Consider the following 11,880-nt stretch of genomic DNA (forward strand, 5'->3'; position numbering starts at 1 on the left):
TTAAAGTGTCAAAATCAAGAAAAAGACTAGAAAACTCACCAGAAGAGACTAATAAAATATAATGCTTAAGTATAATCTAGAATTCTAGATTCACATTTCAGAGAAAACTTCCAAACTGGGAATTTGATAAGTTCCAGTAGTTTCATACTAATGTTACTTTTAGTGTTGATAAAAGTATTTTGTTTATATAAGATGCCAGTGCTGTAAGGTGCTAAGAATGGGCTACTGAACTCTAAGCTGTCTTTAGGCTCCTCATTGAATTTTAAAATTTTAAAAATAAAAATCTTAAAAATTAAATTAAAACTTACAAAGTACAAAAAGGTACTCATGTCCCATTTGTTTTAGACTCTTATTAATTTTTTTGATTATGTGTACTTGTCCATGTTTGTGTGGGAGTAGACACACATGAATGCAGGAACTCTCAGAGATCAGAAGGAGGGTATCAGGTAGTTGTGAATTGTCCAGTGTTAATGCTGGGAACTGAACTTGGGTCTCTAAATGGGTAGGATGCCCTGTTACCCTCTGGACCTTCTCTCCCTATAAGTAAACTGAGATTCTAAACATTAAACTAAATGCACAAAGTTCTTATATTTGCACAGCAATAGATCTTTACTGTATTACTTTCTATTACTGAGTATTTTTCTTAGTTGAGTTTCAGAACAGTAGTGAAGACAAGAAATAAAATGAGTTGATAAAAATCGGAGGGGAAGGGATATTCTGTGACTATGACTTCATCCTTGTGCTGAGAGACCAAAGGAAAGGAATATCTGTCTCTCACCAAATCTGAAGTTCTCAACCAGTAGATCACAGCCTTTCACAGGGGTCACCTAAGACCATCTAGAAACAAATGTTTGTTTGCGTTATGATTTATAACAGTAGCAAAATTACAGTTAATGAAGTAGCAATGAAAATAAATTTATGGTCCAAGGGTAACTACAACATGAGAAAATGTATAAAGGTTCACAGTGTTAGGAAGGCTGGATATCAGATTGTCACTATGCAGAGGTGAACCATTTCTTCATTCAGTCATTTAGCAATAACTAGTTACTGGTTACTTACTACACATCATTATTAGAAAGAAAGGAAAAAAAAAAAAACAAGAGCAAAAAACCCCAGAGAGTGATTACTTAGGTGAATCTCCTGCTTCCTCAGGCTTTATGTTGAATAAGTATTCTCCACCTGAGCTATATCCCAGTTTCTTTTTTACTTTGAGTTGGGATCTCCCTGAGTTACTTGAGTTGGTCTTAAACTTTCTCTGTAACTCTAACAGAACTTGAATTTACAGCCCTTCGGCTTTACCCTTCCAAGTACTTAGGAATATAGGCCCATACCATATGCCTTAATCCCAGTACCGAGGAAGCCAAGACCAGCCTGGGATTCATAGTAAGGGGAAAAAAAGTGTAGTGTTGAAAGTTAAGTGGGAAAGGGAATGTAATTGCCTGTCATACATCTTTCTCAGTATATGTCTTCAATATTGTTCAAAATAAAAGTTTTATACTAGTATGTCCGCAGTCAGTTTGAGGTATTTAAAGAATTTGCTGCATGCTGTTACTGCTTTGAAATCAGAATTCTTGCCCCAAAATCCTTGCTTTTTTCTAACCTTACGTGTATAATCATACTGTTATACCAGAGTACTCGTGAGTTGTAGTCATAAGGAAAGGCATGTAGATAAGTTGACAGAAATAAGAACAAATATCCTTAGGATATCTCATATACACTTACTTTTAAAACTTCATTTTTATATGGTTTACATTGCTTTCAGGTCAGTCAAAACAGGTTGATGTGGGTCCTTATTCTTTCTTTTAAACAGTATAACAAAATACTACCTCCTGAAAACTGCTTTTTATGACCATGCTTTTTGTTTTATATTAGGACTCATGTTACCATTCCGACAGGCAGAGTTCTTTCTCGCAGAAGTGTTACATATACCTTTAGTGACTGTTGGAATATAGGCCCAACAGTCCTGCTTCTTTCCCTACCCTTTCTCACATGATTTTCTGAAGTCTAGATCTTTCATTGGCTTTTATTGTGGGAAAGTGCTAAATTGTATGGTTTTGGTAATGCTTATCTTTTTGCCTTTCAGTCCTTATTTGGAAAAAACTTGACAACAATTTTGAATGAGTATGTAGCTATGAAAGCAAAAGGTAAGAACTTGAATATTGTTGTTTAAAGATACTGTCTCATTAAAAACTTTGAAAAAACTTAATCTTATTCTGGTAAGACATATTTTACTGAGCCAAGTGGTGGGGGTGCACACCTTTAGTCCCAGCCCTTGGGAGGCAGAGGCAGGCAGATTTCTGTGAGTTCAAGGTCAATCTGATTTACAGAGTGAGTTCTAGGACAGTCAGGGCTACACAGAGAAACCTTTTCTTGATAAACAATAAAAGATACATATATTTTACTGGGAATCAGAATTTATTTCTGCTTATATTGAGTAAAACCAATTCTAAAACTCCAGATGGTAACTAATCAACATAAGCCAAAACTCATGTTTTAAAATGAAATAAAACTTAGCTCTATGTTATTTATACTGATAAACAAATCAGTGTTATTTGCTAAAATACTTTGAACTGATAATTTAATTTTGACTTCTATATAATATGAGACTAGGCATAGGACTTAGTCAAAATATTGGCTCATAGTTAACATAAAAATTTTTCAAATTTCTGATGAGTTTAGAGGGGAATTACTTATTCTCTTGACATTGCTTCTATAATTCATATCATCAAAACTATTACTGTTAGATTAATTGTCATAAGCTAATAGCCAGAGGAAAAGTAGCTTTACCTTTATTCATGAAAAGTAGATATGCAAGTATCATGTTAGTTGTTTTATGTTGTATCTGAGTCTTTAGCCCAATAAAAAGTATTGCTCATAGATATTTTTAACAAAGATATCAAGGACTAAATTTGTGCACATAGGAGGTTTTTAACTTTCTGATAATATTGTTTATCTTTCTCTAATACAAAGGAGATAAGATTATTAGCCTTACAAGTTATTTAGATACACTTTCTCATTTATATTAGATTTGCTTCTCGGTGGTTTAGAAAATACAGCCACCTCATTATACACTTGCACAGTTATAAATAGGCTTATTTCTCAATTTCTGCTGTAATTTCAGTAAGAGACAAGGTTTTTGTTTTTTCCTGTTTATCATCTATGTCTTTGTTCAAATTGAAAATGAATTTTTTCAACTGAGTTTATTTCCTCTTATTTAGAAACATCAAATGATGTCCCAACAATAATGTCATCTCTGTGGAAGAAGCTAGACCACACACTCACTCAGATCAGGTACTGTGCCCATTAAGATGTGCGGATTTATAAATGTAAATACACTTTGGCTATAGGACTTCTTAAGATCTTATAGTATATCCTTGTAACATCTTTTTAATTTCAAAGTTTTCTAGAGGGTAATTGAGGTTCCTACTCTAAATTTAAAATAATTTGAAACAAGTTGAATACTTTTAATAGATTATTTTCCAATGAGGGAATTTTAATATACAAAAATTTAATGATATTCCCAACTTTACATACCAATTTAGAAACAGTTTAGACCAAGATACAAATTCCTTTAGACAACCATTTCTTCATTACATATTCAGAGAATTGTTGACTTCATGCCCAATTGCTTCCTTCTGGAATTTTCTAGTATTTTTCATAGTATGAATACTCATACTGTCTATGTAGTTCACAGCCTTGGAATGCCAGGTTCAGTATTCTTGAAAAGATACCAGCCCTATTGCTGTAAGTTTCTGGACATCTCGTATGTGATGATAGCATCTCAATGAAAAACCCTTCCTCTCAAAGCTACAAGTGAATATTTCACATAACTTCAATAGAGGCCTCATTTTTATCCTCAGTCTAGGCTAATGGCTACAAATGGTTTCAATCCAGAAGTGAACCGCATCTTATTTGCTAATTTTGTCTTCATATTTCTTTCCCTAACTCATTCTTTTGCCCTTGGAAATAATCTTCAAAAGAATTTTACAGTGTCTGGAGAGGTGACTCAGTCAGTAATAGTGTCTACTATAGAGAGATGAGTAGCTGAGTTTGACACCCCCCCCCCAATACTATATACAAAACTGTGCACAGTGGTGCATGGCTATATAGCCCCAGGACTGGTTGGTAGGGAGGAGAAACACCTGAAATCCTGAAGGCCATTGGTCAGCTGCCAGCCTAGCCAAGTTGTGAACTTATGTTTTGATGAAAGATCTGACTCAAAAAAGAAAGGTCATGAGAAATTAAGGAACGAGCCTGACATTACCTCTACATTCCATTCATTGAGTGTGCCACACATGTACACACACTGTACACTAAAGACACATACTGCACACACATAACAAAAAATAGAAGACTTTTACAACTCAAGTCTTATAAAGTCACTGAGTTTTGAGGGTTTAGTGGGAGATGTTTGTTTTGGTAAGCTGTTAGATAAAAATAAGATTCATTTTACACAGGTTTTCTCAAAACTTTTGTGTATTACTAAAAAAATAATCTTTGTTCAGTTCATTAAGTTTTGTGGCACTTGTTGGAGATTCGATGAATTTCATAGGAACCAGTGTCTATGATTGCTAACCAAATATGTTAAAAATAATTATAATTTACAGTAAAAGAATAAGCTTCTACTGAGAATTTTGTGTACTTCTCTACATATATGGAGGTTCAACAAAGTAATTTCATGACAGCAGGATATCCTTGAATTCTGAAATCCTAAAGTATTAATATACGTGAATCACATTTTTAAGAAAAGTTTCTGTCATTACAAAATTGAATTGAGAATGCTATATTCATATGTAGCTTACTTAAACGTAACAAGTTTCTAAAGTCGGGCCAGGCTATCCCTTAATATCAGAGCATATTGATTAGATAGGAATTTGATCACCAAAATTATGTTGTATGAGTGTTTATATGGTTCTGTTTTTCTTCTAAAAGAAATCACAGTTGGATACCCCAAAAGACATGTAGACTCCTTATCTGAGGGAAATTGCCTTTTAACTCATAATTAACTTCAGGTCTGGTAACTAAGTCAGCACATATCTCATCTGAAAGCAATACTTAAAAACTAACGACTTTGTTTCATTGTTAGGAGCATGCAGAGTTCTCCAGGGTTTGCTGCCCATCAGAGAGGTTGGTATTTAACTTCATCAAGGTTGACCTCACACTCTGTCTCATCCGCATTTTAACTAACAATAGACATCTATGTTTTCTTTAAATTACTCTTTTTTTAGTACAATCATTAGACATGTTCATCTGTCATAGTTGAGGGAGTTTAAGGTGTGGCTTAGTGGTAGAGTGCATGTATAGGGCCCTGGATTTAATCCTCAGCAATATAAAACAAAGTTAAAACTATATGTGCATGAATGTGCATATATGCAAATTTGTGATTTGTGTGTGTGTGTGTGCATATATACATATAAAGTATGTCCTAGTTTAACTCTTACATGTGGTAGCACCCTTAATCAATCTATAATTTTGAATATCTTAATTTTGGGGGAACATTATAGGTTATAGAAAAACAGGTGTACTTTGGGGTATATGAAGTTGTAATGTTTTTATTTTAGTTTGTTTCCCAAGAAATAGTTGCATAAAAATATTTTAAGTTTTTCAGAGCTATTTTTTTAATCTATAAATCTAACATATTACAGCATATAGACCATGCATAGTGTCTTGGTCAGATTGTAAAACACCTCTGACACTGTTAATTTTGTAATGCCCATGTGTTTCAGCTCGAACGAGAAATGGAATTGCAGAAATCAAGCGGCAGCGATGGCTGGCATCTCAGGCAGCTCCCGTCAGTTCAGAGTTGCTGGTTTTACCTTATGCTTCAGGACAGTTTACCACTTCTCCTTTGGTAGCCACACAAGCTATTAAACCAACTGGCCCAATTTCAACTCCAGTGAGGTCAAATATTGTGGTGGTCAACCAGTCACAGCCACAAAGTACTGTAACTAGTAAGTTTAAGTTTTATTCTTTAAATTCAGTTTATCCAAGTAACCATGGCTTAATTTAAAATATAAAATCATGGCCCAAGAGAGAGATGAAAGAATTTATAAAGAGAACAGACAGTTGTTCAGCCACAGGAATGTAAACATAAAACTCTGGATTTTTTGTCTCACTCTTATTTAAAACTGGCTCACCTGTGTAATCCCAGCAGGCAGGATAATCAAATTCAAGGTCATCTGCTATATGCCTTCAAATAAAAATATTTATTTACAATCTAGAAGTCATTGTAGCTGAAGTCTACAATTCTTTCTGTTCTAACTGAACCGCAGGCCAACCTTGAACTCGTCTAATTATCTTTCTTTTTTTCCTTTTTTGGTTTTTCGAGACAGGGTTTCTCTGTGTAGCCCTGGCTGTCCTGGAACTCGCTCTGTAGACTAGGCTGGCCTGAAACTCAGAAATCTGCCTGTCTCTACCTCCCAAGTGCTAGGATTAAAGGTGTGCGCCACCACTGCCTGGCTCATCTAATTTTCAATTTTAGGGTAATAATTGGAAAGACTTGATTATGTTTTTAATCAGAATGTACATTATATTTCACCACCTCAACTGTAAATGTCAGTCTGTCCTGGAATATATTACCAATATACCACCATCTTTCTGTACTGAATATTCTTTATAGTCTCAGCTGAGTCTTGGAGCTAGAAATAAAGTTGGAAATTATGTTCTAATCCAGATTGTGCTTGTTGTATGTATACTTGTTGAAGTGAAAACAGGGTAGTAAGAAGTAGGAGGCTGTTTTAGTATGTGCTTTGGGAATAGAATTCAGGGTTCATCTCTTATTAATGAGTCGAGTAATTTTGCCACCCATTAAGACTGCTCATTTCAGGTATAGTAGAGATGCCCTTAATCCCAGCACTGGGGAGGCAGAAGCATGTAGGTCTCTGACTTCAAGGCCAGCTGGGTCTACAGAAAGAGTTTCAGGAGAGCTGAGGCTACAGGCAGAAACCTTGCCTTGAAAAATAACAAGAAGAAGATTGTTCATTTCTGTCTTTCTCCAAATCCTGTATTCTAGGAGCATTCAGTCAATTCTTTTTATACTTTTTTTTCCTTTATGTTTCCTTTGTCCGGTGTCAAGTGTCCAATCTTTAGTGCATAGGGACCATTGATTCATTTTACAATATTGTACACAGCCTTGCTCATAGTGGTACTCAGAAAATGTTTTCTAGGTTTTAATATACAATAATAGCATCTCATTACAAGTTAATAAAATTTCTGTTTCTTTGGCTTACTATGTTTTCTTAAGATACAGCTGGAGAGTCTTTGAATACCATTCCTGGTCCTCAGGAAAGGAAAACTCAAAGCAGTTTAATGTCTCCTGGTAGACGTAAAAGGTAATTTATATAATCAGCACATTGCCAATAGTCACTTAAAAGCAGACAAAAGATAATTTAGTAAGTGTTTGTGTTGTGAATAAATTATTAAGACTAGATTAAGTTCTTGTGACACATTCGAAACACATCTTTTCCAATATCGTAACTTAACTGAATTAGAGTTTTGTCCTTTAATCAATGATGTGCAGAGTAATGGTATAGCTTATGACAGATCTTAACTCATTTGTAGAGTGTTTCTTTTCTTTTTTTTTTTTAAAGATTTATTTATTTATTATATATAAGTATACTGTAGCTATCTTCAGACACTCCAGAAGAGGGCATCAGATCTTGTTATGGATGGTTNTGAGCCACCATCTGGTTGCTGGGATTTGAACTCCGGACCTTTGGAAGAGCAGTCGGGTGCTCTTACCCACTGAGCCATCTCACCAGCCCTGTAGTGTTTCTTAATATGTTAGTCTTCTGATCCAGAAGAGTACCTGGAGTTAAATCATGACAGCATGTTTTTGGGTGTGTTATGGTTCACAAGAATGTATGAAGTTTTAAATCATGAAAGCATGTTTGTGGTTTTTATTGTCTTATGTATATTATTCCTATTCTACTTCACTTCTATTTTTAAAAACATATCAGCAGTCAGAGTTCTAAATGGTTTTTATCCGATTCTTCATCTGCCAACAATGTTTTTTCTTTTTTTGATTAGTTTTTAACTTTTCAACCACATAAAATAGTAAAACTTGTTAATAACATTTTCAGAAACTTTTTATTATAAAGTCCATGAATAGTTAAAACTTTTTTCATAAAGCCACTACTAAAATGGTTCGCATCCCATCATAAGATAGGTGGTAGAGCATAGAATGTAGCTTACTGGAAAAACACATGCCTAGCATAAATTCCCATTACCACTAAAGAAAGAAAGAAAAAGGTATAAAAGTACAAAACTTAGACACTTACAACCACAGAGCTAATTTTTGTTTGGGGGGCTTTGTTTTTTGATTGTTTTGTTTTTCCATTCATTTGTTTTCTTTCTTTTTCTTATCTTTTCATCTTTATTTTGTTTTTTAATAGAAGTCATTACATCTGAATCCATGTCTGGTAATGCTTTTCGGCTCTTCTGGCTTTGTTCTTATGAAAAGAGAAAAAAAATGTGCCTACTACCATGATGATCTCAGAATTTGTATACATATTACCATTGCTCTGTTAGATACTAAAAAACAAGCTTTATAATTTATTTCAGTGAATCACAAAAGAAGAGCCTCACATCATCTGGACCACATTCATCAAGGAATTTTCAGGATCCAAATGCATTTGCAGTAGAAAAAGTAAGTGACCTTCCAAAAATTGTTTGAAGTATTCTCACGTTTAAAAACACTGACGTATATATAAATAGTTAGGTGTGTTTATGTGTTTGGTATGAATATGAGAGCAATAGGATTGCCTATGGAGTAGGGGATTGTAACTGGAAAATAGCAATTAGAGAACACACCTGTGGCAAATGCACCAAGTAAAAATTATTTGTGATTGCCGGTTCCTGCAGTTTAGTTGAACATTTTTACCAGGATCAGTAAATTGAAGACCTTGACATAGTATAACGCATAGAACTGCATTCTGATGGTGTGAAGACCAAGTTGGTGAAAGATTCATGACACTTCCGAATTGCAAAATATTTTGTTCAGGCCTGAATGCAGATGGAGGCACCAGAACTTCCATTTCTTTCTACTAATGTTTATCAAAACTAGCCACTGCTATAGATTTGGTTTTGTGACATTTTGTATTTTTTAATTGTTTATTTAGAATTGAGGTCTTGTCCTGTGTTCCAGATTGTACATAAAATCCTGACTCCAGTTTATTATTTTATCTCAGCTCCCCAAATTGCTGGGACAAAATAAATGTGACCACAAAAAGTGATTTGCATTTGGTTTGGTGGGTTGGGTTTTGGGAATGATGTAATATTCTTTCCTATCTTTTACTAGTCTTGATTTTCTTTTTCAGCAAATGGTTATTGAGAATGCAAGAGAGAAAATATTAAGCAACAAATCTCTTCAAGAAAAACTAGCAGAAAACATAAATAAGTTTTTGACTAGGTGAGCTATATGATTCAAATTTCTGATTGTTTTTACCTAATCCCCCAACTGCACTAACTGTCTCTTGGTTTTCCTTTCTGTGTTACAGTGATAGTAGTGTTGCTCAAGTACCTAAACAGACAGACAGCAATCCAGCAGAGCCAGAAACGTCAATTGATGAACTGCTAGGACTTCCGGTATGGGTAGATGTGTGTGGGGATGAGTGTGAGAGAGTGTGAGGGAAGTATAGTCAGAATAAAATGGTGTTTTGGTTTTGTTTTAAAATCATTGCCAAAAAATTACATGGGTATAATCTAATTTAAAGTAATTAAAATAGACTGTTCATTCATCACAAATATAATCTGTTTCTGAACACATTTGGATAGTGAATACAGTATTCAAGCCAGCAGATGTCTTGGAGTATGTTGGGAGTTGGGGAAATACACATGGTACTGAGATTGGTCTAAGTGCGCTGGCCTCCATACATTGAAAATTCTATAGACATTAAATACCTTGGCAAAGGGTGTGGCAGTGGACATGAAGTAATTTGCTGAAACTTCAGACTTCTCAGTTCTTACAGTAGTGAACTTAATGGCAAATAGATGGTTCTAGAGAGCTCAGCTCTGGAGTTCAGGTGATGGTAATTTATGAGAAAACAATTTATGGAGTACTATTGCCAACTGTATTCTGTATACCATTGCTACCCTAGAGTATAATATCAACTGAGAGAGTGGCAACCTTAGCAATCTACAAACTGAGAGATGAGTAAAGCTGAAGTAAAGACAGCTCTGTCAGATATAAGACACTTACCCAGTATGGATTACAACCAGCAGAAATCATAGGAAATACAAGTTCCCAAGAGATTCCCACCCTGAACCTCTGGACTCATAGATTAAATGTGGCAGATTTTTTAAAAGATAGATGTTTTTAAAGTTGCTTCAATTTTGTGTGTGTGTGTGTGTGTGTGTGTGTATATATATATATATATATATATATCCTATATCCTTCACTGTCTAAGCCAAGCAGTTTTCAGTATTTCTTTATCTATCTTCATTATTCCTAGAACTCCTTCCTACAGCTCTCCCACCCTTCATGTGTAGGAAGTTGATTCTAGGATCCCTGACTTGTGATTATCCCCCATTTTCTGGTCTCAGGGTACCTCATCTTAATAGACTCTGTCTCAATTTTGTCTATTTATAGCCCTCCAAGACACAGCAAGTGACAAAGTAGTCCTTCTCCTTCTCTCCTTCCTGGCCTCCTTGGCACAATGGAGCACTCACTATCTACTAAAACCTCAAAATGCCTTTGAGAACTGTGGGTTTGTCTTGTGGATGTGTAGGACTGCTGGTCTCTTTTTCACTCCTGGTACTTGGCTTAATTTTTGGGCTGGAGCCATGTGCTCATTCCTTTTTACTCTGTCACCATCTGTTTCTTCGCACCTAACAATTACCAGATAGCCCCTCTGTGATGTTGAATATTGTTCTTCCACACATTCTCTTTGCAGTAGAGTCTGATCCGTCCTCTCCTCACTCTTGTCATTTGCTACAGTTTATAATCCACCAGCCCGGAAACCTCTTATTAAAATCAGAAGAAAATTTCTTGTAGGGAAATATTTACACGTAAAAGGTTAACAATAACCAATGTGAGTAATTTCTCTGGTATTAAACCCATACTAATTCTAATTTTTCATTCCTTCATTTTTAATTTAGAGTGAAATCCACATGTCTGAAGAAGCCATACAAGACATATTGGAGCAGACAGAATCAGACCCCGCCTTTCAGGCACTCTTTGATCTTTTTGACTATGGTAATTATTGGGTATTGATTTAACAATTAGATAAATTTTTTTCTCTATTGACATGATTGAGTAACCTAACCCAGAATTAAGTAACATCACACAGGACTTCTATAAAACAGCTTGTTTCCTTACAGCAAATAATGGACATGAGAAAGTGGGTCCTTATTTTTACAAGAAAGTTCAACTCTAAAAATAGAGGTTTTCTTTTTCTTTCTTGGGTGTGGGTTTTGTTTTTCTTTGATTTTGAGTATTTTGACCAGTCAACATGAGCTGTAGTGAGTCTTTTCTAATACAGCTAAATATAAATGAATTCCCAATATACAAAGTATTTGGCATTACAGTCAGAACAGCCAATGGAATCAGCATTATCTAAGAACTTATTACATATACAGATTCTTAGAAGATTTATTAATAAACATTTAACATTGACAACCAGGTGCTATGTCATGTGCCCATTATCTCAGTCAAAAGGCTGAGGGCAAGACGATCGCTTGAACTAAAAACTTAGCCTAAGGCAGCATAGCAAAACCAAAAAAAGAAGAAAATTTGGTGAGAAAAGTCCCTGAATTTGTGTTTGTAAGTGGCATATAAAGAAGCATGTTAAGCCGGGCGTGGTGGCGCACGCCTTTAATCCCAGCACTCGGGAGGCAGAGGCAGGCGGATTTCTGAGTTCGAGGCCAGCCTGGTCTACCAAG

General features: G+C 35.1%; 1 protein-coding gene across 2 annotated transcripts in view; it reads left to right on the forward strand.

The window, feature by feature from the left end:
- LOC110327859 (protein NPAT) overlaps positions 1–11,880 on the forward strand; it is a 36,505-nt gene that overhangs the window by 9,769 nt on the left and 14,856 nt on the right. For both annotated transcript variants that reach the window (XM_021207106.2, XM_029543004.1), the window contains exons 3-11: positions 2,084–2,144; positions 3,219–3,291; positions 5,087–5,127; positions 5,727–5,951; positions 7,244–7,331; positions 8,563–8,647; positions 9,318–9,409; positions 9,498–9,585; positions 11,098–11,194. In XM_021207106.2, coding sequence (XP_021062765.1) covers positions 2,084–2,144; positions 3,219–3,291; positions 5,087–5,127; positions 5,727–5,951; positions 7,244–7,331; positions 8,563–8,647; positions 9,318–9,409; positions 9,498–9,585; positions 11,098–11,194 — 850 coding nt within the window. The remainder of the gene's footprint in view (positions 1–2,083; positions 2,145–3,218; positions 3,292–5,086; positions 5,128–5,726; positions 5,952–7,243; positions 7,332–8,562; positions 8,648–9,317; positions 9,410–9,497; positions 9,586–11,097; positions 11,195–11,880) is intronic.

Source organism: Mus pahari, chromosome 10, assembly GCF_900095145.1.
Source record: "Mus pahari chromosome 10, PAHARI_EIJ_v1.1, whole genome shotgun sequence".
Lineage (NCBI taxonomy): Eukaryota > Metazoa > Chordata > Mammalia > Rodentia > Muridae > Mus > Mus pahari.